General features: G+C 39.0%; 1 protein-coding gene across 2 annotated transcripts in view; it reads left to right on the top strand.

Moving 5' to 3' along the window:
• Positions 1 to 20,968, top strand: part of PCCA (propionyl-CoA carboxylase subunit alpha) — a 299,843-nt gene that overhangs the window by 157,264 nt on the left and 121,611 nt on the right. For both annotated transcript variants that reach the window (XM_087757694.1, XM_087757695.1), the window contains exon 18: positions 5,883 to 5,985. In XM_087757694.1, coding sequence (XP_087613820.1) covers positions 5,883 to 5,985 — 103 coding nt within the window. The remainder of the gene's footprint in view (positions 1 to 5,882; positions 5,986 to 20,968) is intronic.

The following is a 20,968-nucleotide window of genomic DNA, read 5'->3' as shown; positions in this document are numbered from 1 at the left end:
GGTGACTGCAAGAAGTGCTGGCCCATTTCTTATGTGTATTTTTCGTCAAATATAAATATTAACTTTAGTCTTCCTTAAGAGTAAAATAAGAGATGCTTTGTTTTCCAGTCTCATTTTCAAGGCTGTCATTATAAAGCCTTTATTAGAAGGCTTTTACTGTAAGTTAAGAAAAAATTAATTATTAGAAATATCTTGGCAGCTTTTCCATTAACCTGTGATGCCCACTTCAAATTACATGTAGAATGGGAATGTTTAGTAATTTTCATGATTAGGGTTTAACTCTTTTTCTTCCCTTCTTTAAATAAGCATTCATTAACAAAACCAGTTTGTTTATTGCAAGTTATTTTAAAATATTGCTGTGTTGAAACTAGCCTTGCTCAGGGTATGACTAGTATGGGAAAACAGCTGCTGTCATACCCTTTTTGTTATCTATAGGAGGGATGGATGGGTAGAATGGTGGCTAGCAGTGGGTTAGCCGGAGTGGGTTATTGCCCTGAGTACACATGCATGTGTTGGGAGGAGTGCGGATCTGAGGGTGGGTGCAGCAACACTGATTAGGTCAGATGACAGAAATACATCTGTCTTAAGAGTGGCCTTCAAGCAGTTTGCTCACAGGATAAAGAAGTTTGCCAAGCGTGCAGGAGTGGCCCATGCTATTAGAGTATTGTCAGACGAGCTGTCTTTCTACTGCTTCCAAGCAGCCTGGGATGCCTCTCTACTTCCTAACCTGTCTGGTGAGAAAGGAATATACTATGTATTATCCATATTTTATAGGCACAGAAAGTATCTCTACTTTCACAAAGATCTAAGAGGAGTCCTTGGCAAAGAACAAATTAAACTCAAGGATCCTTAGGTTAGTACCCTATCCATTGGATCATTCTTTTAGATACATTGTGTTTTGTTATAATTGTATGGGTTGAAGGGACTGATTCCTCCACTTTGCTCAACACTTATTAAACCACCCCTGGAATACTGTGTCCAGTTTTAACCCCCTCACGCATGTAAGGAAGATGTCAATAAACTTCAGTAAGTCCAGCAAAGAGCCCCCAGGGTTGTGGTGGGGTTGGAATGTGAGGAGAGGCTGGGGAAACTGGGCTTGTTTAGCCTGGAAACAAGAAAGCTTAGGGTGGACCTAATGGCAGCCTTCTCATACCTGTGAGGGGGTTCCCAAGAAGACAGAGCCAGGCTCTTCAATGAGGTACACAGAAATTGGAGATTTTCAAGACCTGACTGCACAAACCTCTGAGCAACCTGGTCTGAATTTGATGTTGAGATCGCTCAGTGGGGCAGAGGGGCACACTAATAAACTGAAGACCTCCCAAGGTCCCTTCAACCTCAGTCATTCCATGATTCTGTTGTGAATGAAAGTGCCTTTTAGGTGAATTGGGACTTGTGGCTGTGACTTTTAAGTCTGGAGACTTTTGTTATTAGTTGGAGGGGGGAATGCAGCTTCCCCTGGCTGTGTTACTGTTGGAAGGGAGAGGATGGTTGCTGTTAATTCCATTCGTCTTCTCCACACTGGAATCTAATCTTTGCTTCATTTTATGAAGCTACTGGATTATAAAAATGGACTTCACAGATAGCTTACTTGACTTTCTTCTTTCTGACAGGTGAAACCGAGAAATGTTTCTTGGTCTGTCACTAATCCCTTTATAATTCCAAATGGTAGAGGTTTCCTTTCTGTATGCTATAGCGTCCATCTTATAAGTGATCGTGAGCTCTCTGACGGACACCTTCTCTATTCTCAATGGTTTGAGATCGCATACGCGGACAATGTTGTCTGTCTTTTACCATGACCATCTGGGTGGAGCAAAGCTCTGCTGGACTTCAGAAGAAATTAAAACTTCTAATAACATGCAACTTAGTTTTCTTCCTCAGCCTACTTGGTATACATGGCATCTGTAATGGTCAGCTTCGGAATCCATTGGGGAAAAACTCAAGCCAAAATAGAACTTTGGAATGATATAAACATTGCCTACATTGGTATGGATCTGAATTATGCATTGTACTTTCTATCTTACCCATTTTGCTTTTAATTTTTATTCTTCCCCATCAGAAAACAGTCACTTCTGACGTATTAAGTAACAGACCCAGGCACATAACCAGGGCTTGTTTGTTTTGTCCCGTGTTGTCCCTGTCCCGTCCCCCCGTTCCCCCCCCCCCCCCCCCCCCCGACTGATAGTTGGAAACACATTTCTAGGACAAAATGCAAATAAGACTGTTATGGGAAAAATTACCTTTTATGTAATTTAATTTGAAGTTGGTTATGTAAAGTAATTGCATGAACCTTTTTGACTCAGCTTGGGGGATGCTGGGATAATATTGATTTAAGCAATCATAACATCAGGGAAATGAGAGAGAAATACTTTTTCCTTGTCTTCCTTCTGACCAGGGTTCTGGTGCATCTAGATGCGTGCGGTCTAGTTTTAAAAAAAATATGAAGAACAGTGCTTCCACTCCTTCAGTTGCAACTTAATTTTATAGCCATTAATCCTGTTTTATGTTCACCTAACATAATTCAGTGAGGATAGTGAGAATGCAGAAATATATCCCAGGTTGAGCAGAGAGATTTGGGAGCTGATTTACATTTTATGGTGGAGATGAAGTCTCCGTGTAGCCCAGGAGTCTGCAGTTACGAGGGTAGGAAAGAGCAGTGACAGAACTTCCCATGTTGGAAGCTGGGGAACCTTTGCTACTTACTGGTTTCACTCCCTGTCAAGGCAGCGCTTGGACAAATGCCTCAGAGGTAGCTTTGTTACTTTTCACATCGATCTTCTGCAAGGTGAACATGAAAGGCTGTGGTGTTGTGTTTTTATTGATGGTGAATATTAACTTATACCTCAAGACATCCAATTGAAATCCCGAGGGGTAGCTTGTAAGGTAAAATAAGACTTGAAGGGAAACAAAGGTATCGCTATCTGGTGCGTTTGTGTATTTCTACATATAGTAAAGTAATTGAAAGTTTAACTTTAGAACTGCTTAAAATTCTGCTGAGCATAGCAGCGGAGCAAGAGCAAGGGAAATGGGGCTGGAGTTCAGAGAACTACGGCACTCTGTCTTGTGTAATAAAGGTAAATTGCCATCCTTGGGAAGCAGCCTTTAATCAAGCTTCTGAGGTATGCCTCCAAAGTTATGCTAAGGACATTCTGTGGTAGGTTTGCATCTTTATTGCCAAAGACCAAAACCTAATTTTGGTATGTTCTTGTTAACAGTTTATATTATCTCTGAGACTTAGGAAAATAAATGCAAATTGCCCACGTTGGATGCTACGGTTGCGACTGGTTTTCTGCTTGCCACGTTTGTGCTGCAACTAATGCAAATAGTGACAAACAGAGAAAGTGGACAAACATCTTTTTCATGTTTGTGATAATGAAGAGGTGAATGTAACTCCTGATCGGTTGTTAACCTGTTTCAAATTATTGACCTTTGTTCAGTGTTTGGCGTTTGATTTTTATTGAAGATACAGGGAGAAAATAGTTTTTGCAGCACAGCAAGTGTAAAAGCAGTTATTGATTTCATCCAAGATGAAGGTCATGCAATAAAACCTTAAAATTGGGATCTTTCTAGTTTTACCTTGTTTCTTTATATGAGTTGATAGTGCCAGTGTGTGTTGGAGCAGGTGGGAGCGTGCAGTTTTGGTCACATGGACTTGTCATGGGTGTTAGGCAGGGCGATGGCAAAGCGAAGGTTTTGGGATGGATTTCCTGATGTATCTTTAGCCGAGACATGTAAACAAACTACCAATTTTAGGTACAGCATTTTGGAAAAATGATCTCAGAGCTGCTTCACTGTGTGTAAACAACTGGAAAATTGGCATGTTTCAAAGCCAGATAGTTGATGATGCTGCATTGTATAATTATATAAGGTTTATATATACATATATAAGTGTTTGTATATATACACAAATAGTACAAAAGTTCAGTGTTTTTTGACTTGCTTTGCAATCCGTTTTTCTAGTAACTGGCAAAAGGAAGATCAAGTTTGCTTCTAAGCCAGTTCCTCAACCTTTCAACATTTGTATTTCTGCATATGTTTCTTAAAGTAAAGACAGTTTCCATTTCAAGGCAGATAAAAAATAATAAACACTGAGCAAAGGAAGTTGCAGTAATCTTTAGCCAGAATATGTTAATATGGACTAAATTAAAAATAAATTGATGCAGATTTGCTGGCTTTTGTTATTTTTAAATTTACATTTTTTGGCCTATGACAGCTCCTTTGTACTGTTAGCTGGAACTGTAATGAGTATGATTCCATCACCGTGGCATGGTTGCATTGCTGAGGTGGACTCTAAGCAGCCTCTTTACCTATCTGTATTTCATGTGCCAGGGGAAGGATGGGTCCTGTGCAGAAGACATCCTGTTTTGAAATTGTGCACTTGTTACTATAAAGTCTGCTCCAGTTGTTTTCAGAGGTCTCCATTCTGGGTTTTCCTGAGCATCATGTTAGTCTTATGTTGTGCTACTTATAGAAATTGTCACTTGCTAGTGACCAGTACCAGAAAATGGGAGTTAAGGTTAGATGCAGTAGTGCTGAGGCGATGGGAGAGTCGGGGTGTAGAAGGGAACTGTTCCTCTGCTGCAGGACTGGGAGCAAATGTGCCCCACTGGGCAGAGTGGCTCAGGGAGATACAGCCGTCTGAACCCCTTCCCCACCCTTTCCCCATCCCTTCATGGGAATCCGTGCTTGCCATGGACGATGGCATTTGCTGTGATACGTACACATGAAGGTCTGCTGAGGTAGACGACAGCTGCATAAAGCACTTTTTGAGAGCTCTGTTGTAACTGTATTCAGCTAAATCTTTGTCTTACCTTTTTTTTTTTTTTAACTTCATTTATTGCCTGTTCCTCTCCTCTGGCTTTTGAAACACCCTTGTTTTCATTTTTGCGAAATCTCTCTCCTGAGGATAAAGTTTGCCACTTTCTCCATGACAATTCATCTTTGCACGTCTTGTCTTCTTCTATGTCAACTTTTAACTTCCTGCCACTGCCTTATGGACCGACTACTTTACTTGTCCTTTTGCTCCCTCTCACATCAGTTTTGACTGTTCTGCTTCTCTGGTGACATCAGTCTTGGCCACCTATTTGCCAGCTTCTCATACCAAATCTGTGTTGTGCAGTTGCTGACTTAAAGGTTCTGACAGGCAAAGTTCTGTCACTGTGCTCTCTCTTTTAGCCTGCTGAATGGACAATTGAATTTCTAATTAACAGCGCTTTCTGGAACAAGACCAAGTTGGAGAAAACCTGCTTCCAATCACCCTGGTTTCCACCTTTTTGTCCTAACCTTTATTAGCTTGTCTGCCTTCAGATTGTAGGCTACTTTGAGCCATTTTCTGCTTATGAAGTGCCAAACATGACTTTGACTCCATTATCACAAACTAATGATTACACAAATGGCACTAACTGACCCAGGGCTGACAAATAGTTAGATCCACATTTATTTCTGGGGTTTATATTGTTGTGCTATCCCTTTTGCCAGGAAGTTCTGTAGCCTTTGCAAGGTAAAGTACTGAGAAAGAATGCTGTATATTTTGAGTAAGTTCTAATGTACAGATGGATTCCTTACCAGCATGAGGCACAATATGTCAACCAGTGACATTTCAGTAACGAAAACAAGATGCTGCAGCATCGTTCAGTTTTTTTCTTTCAGTTGTCAAATTGTTTTTAACAGAGATACCAGTGTTAGCAGTAGGGCTGATCTGTATGCAAACATGCAATTTAAACTCTGAAACTCAGAGCGTCTGCTATGCTGAGCCTCATCTTAATTTAGGGGAAAAAAAATGTAGGTTTCGTGTATAAGGACTGAACAGTGTCTTCACTGGTAGTTGTTACTTTTCATGTCTATGCTGGTATCTAATTTTTTTTTAACTGCTTTTTGAAAACTAGGACACAAGTTGACAGATCCTGAAAGAAGAGAACTACTGGCAACAGCAGCGTCTTTGTACGTGGCTGAACAACTGAGATCACAGCGATTTCTAGGGACTCCAAGGTAAGTTCATTTCTAGGAACTCAGATGTGCTGATGCGTTTTGTTAATGGCATCTTCTCATGCATGAGACACTGGTGAGAAACTGCATGGTTTCTTAATATAGTCTGTTTTTTCTAAATTCAAATCAGCTGCGGCTTACATTTCCCTACTTACACAAGTCATATGTGATTATTTTTATTCTATGTATTAGCAAACTAATAGGCACAAAAACGTGTTACAAGCCAGTACAGTAATTAATGCACATCAGGAGTTTCATTAATGCAAAATGTTGCTGCATTAGTAACTAACCACAAATTGAGCATCACAAATTTCCCATGTGCCCATTTGAAGCGATCTAAGCACTTTGGGATAATATGAATATTCAGCTACAGAGCTTTAAAATATTGTGGATTCATGAGTAATTTGCTACCTTGATGAAGAACCTTAATAGTTTAGAGTCTAATTCTGAAAACACTTTCTGACTGGTAATTGCTGGAAGAGTCAGCGCCTTGCTTTTTAAGTATCCTTTTTGGTGCTTTTGTTCCCCTACTCCCTCATTCTTTTGGATAGGAGCTGCTAGTAACCTAGGTAGTACTGTTAATTGGCTAGCCACTGCAGTACCTTGTCTCAAAATACTGATTCACTTCTTTGGCTTTTTGGAACAGTATGGGTTTTTTTTCCTCTAGGATGTTTCTAGCTTTTGTTGTCCTCTGGCCCATCATTGTCAATGCCTTGAGACCTTCTATTAGAACAGTTGAATTTGTGAGCTTACTTGGGTAGTTGGTGTTTGCAATGGCTGCATACAGTGAATCCTAACTTCAGCATGACTCTTTCTTGTCCCTTCACATTCTTTAATGTAGTTGCGTCTGTGTGTGTTTGTGTGAGAGGGAAGTCAGAATGCAGGACAGACATTATTCACATTCCATGCCAGTGGTTTGACAGTGTATTCTATTACTGATTTTACAGTGGTCAGGAATAAATCAAATGTGGTTTCAAGAAGTCTTTATTTTTATTTGTACCCACAAAGATAAATAGTACCATCTGGTGTTAAAAAAAAAAAAAAACAGGAAAAAAAAGAAAAAAGAAAAAAAAGACACACTTAGAGGAAGCATGATGGCTTTGTAATATATAGCATATGTAGGGCTAGGTCATTGCTTGCCTTTTGCACCTATAGGGGAAAGTAAAGCACCTTTTTATTTCCTTCCACAAGTTATATCCTCCATAGCAAATGGCATAAGGAGAAGAACAGACACTCTAAGGCCAGTGTTCCCTAAATAAAAGATGAATGAGGAAAAATGAGGAGGAGCCTTGATTGTAGTTTTTATTGGCCAGCATAGGAAGTTAAGTAGTCTGGTACCGCTATAGCGAAGTAATGGATTACTTTGTACATAGTGTAAGGGTAGGAACTGTTGATTTAAATAGTGATTCTCAAACTGCTGTTGCATTCCCTGCTCTGATTTGAGATTTTTTTTTTCCTCTGCCCTGTAAAATGTTCTTACTTGCTAACAAGAAAAGGAGTCCAGTTGTTGAAGTATCTTTTAATGTTTTCTCTTTTGCAAGTATTTTCTTTCAGTACTAGATATCTGTGTATCTTAAAAAAAGACACATATGACTATTTTAACCGAGATGTCAAATATGTAAACAAAGTATTGCATTGAGCAGTCAGGCATGGCCATTCATCTCTTTTTGTGCTGCATTAAGGAAACAAATACACTCCTGCTTTGGAAAAAAAAAAAATAAAAAAAAATTGAATCCTTCTAACCTATCTCCCTCCATTCCAGCATGAGCAGAGAAGGCAGCAGAGTGAGACCACATGAAGTTTGTGCTTGGCAAGACTAGATTAAGGTCTGATTTTTCAGATTTTAAATGGTGGAGCTAACAAGTCTTTTCAGTACGGGGAAGATCACTTTCTCTTGCCATGATAGAGTGTACTTATGTTCAGCTCTGCATTCAAAGGATGATCTTTTCTGTCTGTTTTGACATATGCAGCTCTGTAATGAATCCATCAGAAGCTGAGCCTTGAAATTTTCTCAAAGTGGTGTCTGAGTGTGGTTCTTGGTGAATAGGTCATGTTTCAGTCCACATGTATTGTTAAATCTACTTGTCTTAGTGACAGTAAAGCTGCCTGTTTGAGGCCAGATGAGGACGAGGTTAATGCAAAAGGCTTATTGGTATGTAACTTCAGAAGAAATCCAAACCTGATAATGATACCCCTTCCCCAAAATCATGCAGCTCCTTCAGAGGAAAAGTCAAAGAAACAAACGCAGAATGAGGTCAAAGGACTGTGCAGTGTCCTGGACAGTGTTCTCCACTCCTTAGAGCAGCTAGTGGACTCCCTCTAGAGGGGACTGAGGACTCTGGAGTATACAAGTTACTGCAGTCCCATCAAGGATCCCTCACAGCATCTCCTTAACTTACCCAAACTGCATCTGACTTGTTTTTGAAGGTGTTTCATGTCATGGGTACTTCTTAGGGAGCAGGGTTGTGGCCATAGAAAGTACATCTTTATTGGTATGACTGTAATCTGTTTGAAAAAAAATTAGTAAATAGAAAGTGCAGAGTAAGAACCTGTGCTACTGGCACCAAGTCAAAAAGGCCAGTTGTAATCTTGGATGCGGTTCACTGTGGCAGAATTGGGCATTTGGAGTCTGTGTGCAATTTAAATCCATGTTGGAGGATGTAAGCGGGTTAGACAGACTGCACGTTCCAGAGTTGATCCATAACATTCTCCTAATGGTTTGGAAAACTACATCACCATGTTGATAATCATCTTCAAAATTTCAGCTCTCTGGCACTATTTATGTTGACAGCATTTTTTTTTTTTCGCATGCACTGAAAGCAATTAAGGAATTTTTCTGTGAGGAATTGCGCTGAAAAGTAGTATTTTGAAATCATGCATTATTTCTTCTAAACTTGTCACAGCTGCCAAATAGACAATTTTTTTGCTGAACTTGAGTTATATGCTTATCTTTGGTTTTGGTTTGTTTTCTTTTCCCTTTTGGGAGCCATATGTATAATATGCATTCTTTTCACAACTGCAGGGGTACTTTGAGTTCCCTTTTTTTCCCCATGATTTATTCAGCTCAAGCTCAGGATTGTTATTCTAGCCAGACAGAAAGAACTGTGCTTGGAAGTCTTCACAGAAGCTCCACCTTTCACTAGCGGTGAGACTGTGATCAGATGAAATAGAGCTAAGCCAGATTAAGGAATTGTTGTCCCAACCTGCTTCTCCCTTGGTCTCTGCCTTTTCCCTCCTCCAGATATGCAGGCGTGATTTTGTGTGTGGTTGCTTTCTACTTTGGTTCTGCTAAAATGACCCATATTAGCCTAGAAACAGTAATACTTTAGATCATTCTGACAGAACCAGGTTAAGTACTCATGACATGAAATTATTCTGCAAGAGCTAGAAGGGTGGGAATGTATAGCAAGGAGGAAGAGATGAGCAGAGGATGGCTCGTAAAAGGGATGCAGAGGTGGGCCTTAGCTCTGTGCCACAGATCAGACTAGTAGCAGCCTCATGAGGGGCGTTCTGACTGGAAAATATGTATTTTGCAATCCACCGGGTGACTGAATCACCAGCTGTAAGGTTCTTGTTGGAATGCACTCTGATGATCAGGGAGCTATTGCCTCATTAGGATCAAACACTCAACTTTCTTCAGCTAGTTTCAATTAGGCATGATCCCTGTAGTGGGATTCTTCGTTGCAGTAGTTCGTGTGGCATTGAGGTTAATACAGACCATAAGCTGAAGGCTTGTTTGACTTTCCTGTGGTAGATATAAACTGTATTATGATTTGGGTGGAGCACCCACCGGTGTGTTTCCACTGTCTGCATTGCTATGTGCCCCTGGCCGCACCAACAGTCTCCTAAGATTAATTTGTCCACCTTTAGCTAGAACAGCTGCTGGAGACCTGTGCATGCTCAGAATCACAGGAATATGGACATTGACTTTTGTTATGAAATCTAATATTTAGAGCATTTTCTGTTTTTTAAATTTAACTGGTTGTTATTTAACCAGTTTTCTTGGGAAAAAGGTTGTTGTGGGGGTGTGTGTTTTTTTTTTTAAAAGATAATTAGCTAATGAAAATTCTTGGTATTTTGTGAGCCAGATACTAATGTGAATATTTCACCGTGATATCCAGATAATAGGGGCACATGTTTCCTACAGGAAAGAGCCATGAATGATTGATGATTGTTTCATTGTTCAGCTTTCAGTTATTTTACCTACGACTTTTCCTACTTATTCCATAGTCCAGTTTATTGTGAAACTGGTGCCACCCACAGCTGCTGAACAGATTTACAGCATCTAGTAAAATTCCAAGGTCTTCTAGACAGACCTCGATCTTGTTTCAAGTGGAAACATATTTTGGCTGAAGTCAATCCAGCTTATTTTACGTCTGTTTGATGTAGTTAGCCTTTGAGACCAAAAATGATGTTGTACTGTTGAATCTTCACATTTTGGCTTCAGACTTGTTTTCATTAGTGGGCTGGGAGGGGAACAGGAGAGTGACTCTCCAGGTGTGGCTACATCGTGCTATCTCATGGGTCTACTAATGTGATGTTTATACTTCTAAACTCAATTGCCTACAGCACTTCCTATGTGTTGCTTGTGTTGGCTGCTAAGTGTATTTTCCTAATTTTTCTATGGGTTTTACCCTTTCATCATTTACGACTTGGAAAAAAACAGTGAGGCTGCATGCCCATATTACCTGATACTGTATGCAAAAAGATGGTAACACACTGTTTTATATTGCTAGCAAAAAACCTAAGGTTTTTCTTGCTCGTGTGTTTTTAATATAGAAGACTGGATTTGGGGAGTCTTGAGTTAAACTCCAAACTGTTCTTGTGGGACCTTACAGAAGTCAGTTGGATTGGGCCTCAGTTTACAAAAAACCAAAATGGCCTTAATACTTTACTACATTATTGAGGTTTTGTAAATATTTATCAACATGCATAAAGTATTTTGAGACTGAACGGATGATGCTTTCTAAGTATAAAATAATACTTTTACAGGAAGTGTAAGTGCATAGTGAGAAATTACTGGTAAAATACAAGCAAGTTTTTGTCAAGTTCTGAAATAGCTGGGCTGAATTTTTATGTTTTAAAATTCTGAAAATCCAGGGGTTCAGTGCAGTGGGCATACCACGACTGGTGAACTGCAAGAACAGAAGTGGATATCTTTAACTTTTTATTTAATGAGTTGTTGTAGGTTTGTGTCTAGGTTGATTTGGTACAGATATATTGATGTAAATCCTCAGGTACCCTTGGTAATGATGGTTCGGATGCCTGCTTTGCTTTGCCTTGCCATTGCATGATTAGGACAGCAAGAGAGAGCACCTCTCAGGCATGCTTGCTTTCACACAGCCTACACCTATTACCCTGCTGGAGTCTGGGAGGGAGCCAGCTCTTTGCCAGCCTCGGGCTTCCCCATATGGAAGGATGGTCAGCTGCCCAATCGGGGAGCTTTCTGGTGCTCCTGCACTGCTGCAGCAGCAGCACAAAATAAGGTTATTTATGTTACATTAATTTTAAGAAGAAGGAAGATGATGTCAGGAAAATTTACTGGAGTCATCTAAACTGGCCGCTTGGAGAGAGGGAGAGTTCTTACTTGCAGCACAGTCACAGGCACCGCTGAATTGTATCAATTGCATGATGTGATTTTTATCGTACGTCCCCCCCACCCTGAACCGCAGTAATAACATGAACAGTTATTGCAAGTACAGCTAAATATTTATACTTTGCATTACCCTACAAATACTCTCTAGTGTGACATAAAGATAAACCACTTTGTTTTCATTTGGTAAGGATGACTAAGTCCAGCCCACTTGTGGCTTTCTTCATTCCCTCGCTTTGGAGTTATGCAGTCATCCTTAGCTCATGAAAATAACACTGTCTTATCCTGACTGTTCTGGTGCCCTGGTCAACAAGTCAAGCATTCTTTTCATGATTTACTGTTATGCCTTTGAAAGTCCTCGATCTGTTTATGTAACTACTGCAGCTTCAGACCATTATTCCACTGTGTGGTTTTTTTTTTTCTTTCCATGTAGACTAGCAAGGTATTAAGACTGTTCTCCCTTTTTTCGTGTGATATCCTTGTTTATAATGGGCTCTTCTGATTGCGACAACCTTCTCTTGTCTCTTTAGGTGTTACTTAATGTTATACTTTTGACCTCTCATAAATAATTACTTAATTTTTTTTTAATCTTGCTTAATCAATGCTAAACCAGCTGCCCTATATAATACTCTAGCTGTCTTTAAAATCTGGTATTTACCCTTCTACATTGTTCAGTTGCTTATTACAGAAAGAAGATTGTGTGCTAGAGACAAACTAGTAGATGCAAATATATGAAACAGGTATCTTTGGCCAGTGGAAATGAACTTTTATGTAAAGTATAAAAGTTGAAATGGGACATTTTAAGGTAGCAGTTATGACTGTTTCTACAGAATGTATGTATCATTTTTTTCTTTGATTGGATTTAATTAATGGACTCAGAATTGATAACACATATAGTCGTTTGAAAGCAGAGCCATCATTTCATATGATTCATGAACATATATTCCAGAAAAGGAATGGTCTGTTATAGGAAATTTTCATAGCCCGTCATCTGTATGTCATTTGTAGGGAAACATCTCTGTCGTTTGTAGTGTCCTGGGCACTCAGGAATCCATGTCTGCTCAGTCTTTAGAGTTGATAACCATTATGAAATCATTATGAGGATAATCATTATGAGAAGTTTGAACCTTGCTGAGCATCTCTTGGGAAGATCCCCAGAGCAGTGGCATGCATCTTGCTGAGGCGATTGCTGGTGGGAAAGCCGTTCACTAAAGTAAATGGACCTGGCTAAGTCCCTGTGTTTATGTTTTATTTTCACCATGTCTGCTAGGAAAATAGCAGCTGCTGTAGGAGCTTTATAGCTTCTGTGGCTACTGTTCACTTAATGTTGAAACCTGAATTTACATAGTATACACATGTGAATGTTTTTTCTGTTGTGCTGATGAATTCCTGTCCCTTTTTTAGTTGTGAATCTGGCCCTTTTCTCATCCATGCTTTGCTAATGACCTGTTCTTCTGCAAGATCCTCTCTTTACCACAAGACCCCTCTCTCTTTCCTTTACTCTGATCCCTTTTATAAGCCCAACAATTCTTTCCTCTCATGCGGGTTTACACCTCCTAAACTTGTTCTTTAACATTTGTCTGTGTGTAAAAAGTGTATGCATGAAACCGTAGAACTAACAAGGTGCGTGCTAATCTGCACGTGCTCCCTGGTCATTTTATAGCTATTTTTAGCGTAGTTTTTCCTCTCCATCTGTATATTTTATTTGGAGTTTCGAAGGGCAGAAATGAAGTTGTGTTGGAGGGTTTTATGGAAGGGCAAAGTTTTTTTTTTTTTTTTTTTCTTGACTTTGGGGGACTCTCAGTAAATGCATGTGTGACTGCATTCACGTGAGAAGTTTTACTGATATTTCTTTCCTAGGGTCATTAACATAAAAAAAGAGAAGCACGAACATCAGGATCTTACCTTGTGAAGTTCCTTGAGGCACTGGTTGTGTCCTGCTGTTTGTTTGTGTAGTGTATAGCTTATTCTGGATGCTGTTGCTGTAGAAATGTTGTCAACAAAATATATGGGAAGAAAAAGTATCTCATTCAATATTGTCTGCATACTTTTACATGTATGTGCCTTGATTTGTCCATTCTTTAGCATGCTTGCTTTATTCATGGTTCACAAAGGCTGTAGTTAAATATAAGATATTGATTGAAGGGATAGATAATTCATTTATACCTTTGTTATTGAGTATTACAATTTTCAACCGTTTCTTTCCTTTGATTCAACTGCGAAAGTGGGATGGGACACAGAATGGCCTCATTATTGTAGGAGTATTTCTCTGTTCCCTGCAATGATTCCAAAAGCTCTTGCACACTTCATCAGTATTATTGTAATTCTTTGGCTGCAGGATATTTGGCAGCTGTTGCACCCCACTGGCAAATCCTATTCAGACTTCACTTCCATTCACCATTGCCATTGGAGAATTGATTTCTCTCTCCTCTGCTCTAACCTTTCCCAATTCATTTTGGATTGTTCAATGTGAAACATTTTAATTTCATATCATATAGCCATTCAGCTCACAATCCTTTTTTTAACCTGTCACCAGGGTAACAGCATAGCATGCTTTCTTTAGGCAATCAAGTTTTTATTTCACATGCTTAATGTTGCATTAAATGTTTGCATTTTGTTTAACCCTCTTAAATACTTTGAACTGGGGATATATTTTGCAGGGTAATGAAGTCTCTGATTTCAGTGTCAAGTCTTCACAGAAATTGCCTTACTTAAAATAAAAAATAAGAAATCAGAAGATGAATACAGTAATGAAAAGATTATTAATAAAATCCCAAGTGGCTGAATGAGGCAAGCATCCATAGAATAGCAAAAATATTTTTCTTCTGGAAAAACCTCCCAGATAATAATCTTTAGACCTACACTTTAGGATTACTTTTATCTGTAAGTGCTTGTAATCAAATTAATGCAAATATAGGATTAACCATGCAATAACATGACTTTAAGAAGTGAAATGTCTGGCCTATACCTGTCAACCTGCTTCAAACTGCTTGCCAGATGTATGTGTGGAACTGTAAGCTGAATAGCAAGTGATTTATATACATAAAAATTAGAATTTAATGGGATGATGCAATTTATTCAAGAACTATGGAATTTTTAAGTGTCTGTTTTTCCTGTACGTGCAAACCATCATGGCACGAACAACAGGCTATATTCATTTTATTAGAAATGAGAATAATAATGAATTTAGAGTATGTTATCATAGATGATTACAAAAATAGAACAAAATGGACATTTTCATATCTGAAAAAGCATTGATTTCATATAACTGTGACCTTGCAGAGCAAGTCCTGCTTGTCTTGGTAAAGGAATAGGGCCATCTAGGTTTGCCCCTACCTATTTAGCTGGAATTTAAAGAAAGTCTGTAATAGATGTCCTTAAAATACCCAGAATTTCCTATCTCATGCCTATAATTATAATTAGAGGTGTAGAGTTAAAGGCTTTTTATCTGTCATGTTCTATTCTCAATTATGTAGGTATAAAAGATGTGGGGGGGAAAAAAATGTTTAATTTTAACATAAGTGAAACTTAAGAACACAACATTGCAAATAAGCCCAGACTTTGCTCATTTATAATGAAATAAACCCACTATAATGAAAGCACTAATAATATGCATTTTAACACTTTGGAATACTAATTTTACAAAGCTTCTCGTTTGTGAAATAGATCATACATATCTAGCACTGTTTAAAAAAAACAGATGCAGAATATTTGTATTACTGTACTAGCTGGAGTGTTTGGGTTTGCATTTGATACAGCTCTTTTTGAGGAGACAGCTGCTTATTATAGATCAGACCCATAGAGTTGACTTTGTTAGAATTTTTCTTTCACTGGCATATAGCTAACTATACAAGGGTAGAAATGCAGTTTCTTCTATTAATTTCCAAGCATTCTGTCCAGTTTCCTTTTTTCCCAAGTTATACTATAAGCTACCAAATATTATTACCTGCCAAAAGAGGTTTGGCAGTGTTTTGTTACTGAATTTTGCCAAAAGGAGCCAAACATATGGTAACAGTTAACTTATTGGTTCTTCTAACCTCGAGGGAACTCTTACAGAGAGCATATTACCTTTTTATCTAACATATTTTAAATAAAAGAGCTGTTGGCTTGAAATTTGATATGCGAGTATAGAAGCTGACCTTCAGTGCGGTTATGCTCAATTCAGTCTTGTTTAAGAGTAAGATTAAAAGTGTAAACATATAAGATTGAGCTAAGGCTTCTTTCTTTTCAACTTTTAGAGAGGCAGGTCACTTCTGCATAGTTTTAGTGTGTGCGTTTAAGTGAAAATATGGAAGAAACATTTTAACGAGAAAAATGAGCCCTGCCTTTCTTTCAGAAGTCTTGGAGAGCTCTTTCTTCACTTTCTTGGTAAGACGTTTCCTGGTATGTGCATTGCCAAGTGATAATAGAAAAAAAGAACATTTTTCATTTCTTTATACGTAAGACCATAGGCCAATTTGTTGCTCTGCGATAACGTGGATTTGTCCAATTCTCATGGGAGAAGTATTTTCAGAAGTAACATTGCTTATTGTGCCTCTATTCACTATCTTGGAGTTGAATCTTATGCCTGAGACTTGCACACATCTAAATCAGTGATCTGCTACCTGCATTTGAGGTAGCCCTTTCTGTTCCACCTTAGATGCTGTATATTTTTGTCTTCATAACTGGTGGTGTTGTGAATTTTAAAAGAAAAACTATATGGATATGTCATCATGTTTCAGATGGGATACTTGAGATAGGTGGTGCCTTAAACAAAAAATATCCTGATTTTCGTTGGATCACATTAAGTATTCAAAGCCCTGGATATTTTTCCCTGGATCTGTGTTGAGACTGCTCAGATGACTTTTCCTTTTGTGGTTATGGATGATTCTTTAATATCTTTCACAGACCATTCTTTAGTGGTCTACTTCTCTGTGTAATTAGATGTGGTGCTTGGCGTTTGTTTTGGCTGTGGCTTCCCTTTAACATGCATCTTCAAAGTCCGTAGTGTGAGAAAGACTGGGCAGGAAAGAACGGCGCAGGACCTGGTTCTTTTGAAACCGGGGATGTTTACCCATTGACTTAGAAAGGAGAAGATTATAGGTCTTTATGCTGTCTCTCTGTGGTGCTTAGTAAAAATTAGTCTTGTTGCAGTTAGTAGTGCAATGATACAAATAATCTATTTGCCTATTGAATTCCAGATTTAAAAAGCACCTCAAAAAGTCCGGGGTATTTGTTAAATTTTATCCTTCCTAGGCTTTTAGCTTCTGTCTTTACCTCAGCGTTATGGTGCGTGTTTCTGAGGCTCCTCTCTCTGCCATGGGTGGTGATCTGATACACCTTAGTCGCACAGTAATGATTTTCTCCAGGCCCTGCCGCCCATTTTCGTACCAGACACTGAATTTTAAAGCAGGTCTTCATCTGGCTGCACCCAGCCCTTAGTGTCCTTAGACAAGGGAGATACCATAAACCAACAGCTTTTCTCTGTTTCCTTGAACTAGTGAAAGCACTTCTCTTCTAAATCCGACATTCCTCCCTGCCCGCGCCCCCCGCCCCCCCCCCGCAGATCCTTTTTTCTTGTTACTCATATCCTCAGGAAAATCACAATTTTAAGATGTTTACTAACATTAAGTCTACCTTATTCCTCTATTAGCTGTGATTTTTCTACTCTTTGATCTCGGACACTGCATGTCTGCCTCTACTACAGGCTTCCTTTTCCTAAGTCTTAACACCTATTTTAAGTGAACCCTTCTGAGTGAATTTCTGTTGCGGTGATTTCCAAAATCCTGGTAGCCCTATGGCCATTTAAGCTTCAGTCTCCTTACATCAGGCATTGCAGCACCATTCCACAACTCTTCAACTTCCTCAGCTTTCAGTCATTCATATGTGTCTTCCCAGGAGCAAGAGGTAGTGAGAGCTGATAGCGTTTTGCTGTTTCACAGTTCAAAAAAAGTTGAACTGCTGTGAGAAATCGATGCGTTCGCAGCCCTTAAAGGGTGGAACACAGCTCTTCAGAGATGGGGCCAGCTTGTCTCACACAGGAGGGCCCAGAAGGGGCTGCAGTAATTTGCATTTTCGAGAAATTATGTTGGATGTGGGTGAGGAGACTTTAGGCTTAGAGGGAACATGACTGTCATCATGTGTGGATTCGGAGCGGGAGAGCACAAAGGAAGGGTTGGGGTTGAAGGCAAAGTTGTGAGAACCGTTTCTGAACATCTTCCTAAGGTATCCTCTCTCAGCTGCCATATGCTACTTCTGAAGGTGTATTTTGAAAATACTTTGGCTTTTCCCTTGCTGTTTGTTTCTTTACTGATTACTGGTAGTTTTCCGTGTAAATTTTCAGGAGATACCAGTGGGCATAGTTGCAAACACTGGATCAAAACCAGTTAGGTAATGTATGTCATGTCATGTTTGTGCAACAGTTTTACTTTACATTCTCTGTTCAAAATGTGTCTGTTTTTTTTCTGTGTCAGAAAAAATAGTCCTGATGTTCTTCTTGAACATCCTCTTGACCACAGACAAGTTGTTTGCTCATGGTTGTTTATAGAATAGGAGCATTCACAGAAAAATATAGTTTTACGTATTAGCTTACTAACAAAGAGTAACAGTACCGTCTTTTTAAACAATATGTGTAATTGTATTCATTAAATAATAATCGGATGTATAAGAAATCATGCTTAAAGAAAAATGTGTTTTCTGTAGCATATAAAAATGTACCTATATGGCACGTTATATATGGGTCATGTTATTTATATGTATTGTGTGTGGGTGAGAAAAATGTTTTGTATTTAGAAAATCTATTTGCTTTGTGAATTATCGACCTACTTTGGTTAGTGCTAATTGTCTTGGCGAAAGGCAAGGAAGGAGAAGGAACTTCTAGTTAAGTACATTGTAGAAGTGTGACTACATTCTTGTACTGTTCTTACACCTTACTTAACTATCTACTGTTGATCATTGAATATTGGACTAGATGGATATTTGGGCCACCCAGTATGGCCATTTTTATGTTCCCATGCTGTATTGATCATGATTCTCCCAAAATAAGCAGAAGGAAATCTAAGACGATGACTCACTTTGTGTTAAACTTCATTTGCAGTTGTGTTACTACCACTCCTTGGGTCCCTCCCACCTACACAGCCTTGCTTCTCTGCTTTGACTTTAGTCAGCAGAAAGCTTAGTGGGCAAGTCTTTTATGAATACTGAGCATGAGGCACTAGCTGTTACAAATTTTTTGTCCTTCACAATCAACCCTAGTTTAACTAATAATTTCTTCTGAAATTCGTTCATTCACATCTGATGTGTATAACTTCAGCTAAGTAGGAAACTTACAGGTTTTTTTTTCTTATTGGCTTTCTTCTCTTTACTTGTGAGACCATAATACGAACACAGGCAGGTGTCCTATTAAAAGGATGAAAATATATGTAAGGCACTGGAGATTTATCTTCTTTTGAATGCATATGACTTTGTTAAATAACAATTTGAGCCTGGGTTTGTGTGGCCCAGATTCATAGTGCCTAAGTAATGTAATAAGTACAGGTAAGCGTCACCTAAAGGTTGTTCAGCCTATCTAAGGTCTAACTCGTTGTGGAGAGGTACCTTTCTCCTTCCATTAGCTATAAAGGGAAAAGATGGTTAACATCAGGTGGTGAAAGCTCAGTGGTGTGAACCCTGGATGGAAGCTGAAAGTGCAGTAGAAGATGTATTGAAGGTAATGTGAGTCACTGGAGCTCTGCTATGTGCTATAATTGTCTAGATATGAAGAATTAGTGAAGATATGCATGTTTTATGTTATCTAATATAATTTTTAATGAACTCTTGGGGTTTTTCTCATCTGCTATTTTTTTCTCTTTAACAGAATTAGTGGCATTAATTTGTTCCATAGGAATCTAGTGCTGAAGAAATGGAGAACAAAGCTTTATAATCCATGAAACATGCCACATTTTTCATATGTTAGGGAGAGGAAGTAGCTGTCGCATTGGCTGTTGGAAACTGGCTTGAGTACCCCTAGCCAAACACTCTAATCACGTTTGTCTGTGGTTTGGTAGATACATCATTGATATTTGTGCTGTCACCTGGCACTAGATCCTGTGTATGCAGGAAAGAAGCATCTTTTTGAAAAGCTAGCCACTGTCTAGAAAAATACATTGTTGCAAATTAATCACTGTTCTTGGCCAGCTTCTGTTTCTTACATTATGGCGTATAGGATGGCTAGTAAGGTAAAATCTGACCATCCTTTTCTGGGACTGGGTGCCATCCTGAATGTGCATTCTAGGTATTTCCTGAGTTAAGTCTCATATAGAGGAGGAATCACAACAGAACAAATACGATCAGTACAGCTGTATGACAAAACCGATCTCATTGGCATGAGATGGTTGAGCTCTTGAATGTACTCTTTTGGTTCTGCAACCTGCAAGTTTGCAGGAGATGGTAAGCTCTGCGTGATGGGTGAGCTCTGCGTGATGAGACTCTGGAACCCTGAAGTCTAGTGCAAGCATTGTGTTTTCCAAGCTGCACAAAAAAGGAGTAGAATTCTGTTTTAAATAATGACCTTCGGGATATTGCGTATGTGATAGGCTTCAGAGAGACCAAGTCAAGTCAGTGGTACTACAAAGTGTAGCAGAAAGAAAATCATTCCATGCTTCTAGCAATATAATCTGGTCGGTTTTGAGGGGACACATCAAAAGGGGACTCGGGTAAGTCTTAGGTGACAGACCTAAACGAAACTATTAAACATGGGAAAGGTAGCATTCAATACATAGTTCTTAACCATAACCTCCAAAAGATATTTGGAGGTGATGTTCTCTAAGAAGGTATTTTCAGTTTGGCTCTGAGACAGTTTGGGGTTTTTTTTGTTAGCTTAATGTAATTTATAATTGTTCATTAGTTTGTGCAGTGTGTTCCCTGTGGGCCTTGAAGAAGGCTGATGTTCTTACTCGCGGTGCTGTTGCCAAATTTCCTCAGAGGTGGCCTTATTCTGATGTCTTTCCTTTTCCCTTGACTGTCATAGTTGTCTCACTCCTGATCTGGTTCTTGGCTTAGTAGGTTGAGCAGGTACTGACAGGTTTCACTGTATTGGGTCTTATAAACTTTATTCTTTAAAGAAATGCTGCATTTCAGTCAGATGTTACTGCCTTTAATGGTGGATATGACAGTCTACGGGTGCAAATGTATATCTCTGAATACAAAAGAGATGGGTTAATGTGGTTTTTTTGGGATTAACCTTGTAAATTACTGATAGTTGGAGAAACGGTGATGTGTTCAAGATGATGTTATATAACAGAATAGAGACAGCACTGGAATGTCAGGCCAAGATTTCTTCAAAATGGAAGTCTTAAATTTGATTCTAATGTATGTATTTTGTCCTCCAAATTGGCAGAATGCTTTTTCAAATGTGCTGCACTGTGCAGTATTCTC

The sequence above is a fragment of the Nipponia nippon genome, unplaced genomic scaffold (assembly GCF_047370975.1).
Source record: "Nipponia nippon isolate SJK-2023a ecotype South Korea unplaced genomic scaffold, ASM4737097v1 scaffold_2, whole genome shotgun sequence".
NCBI lineage: Eukaryota > Metazoa > Chordata > Aves > Pelecaniformes > Threskiornithidae > Nipponia > Nipponia nippon.
The sequence above is the reverse complement of the archived record's forward strand: the minus strand, read 5'-3'. Positions and strand labels throughout refer to the sequence as shown.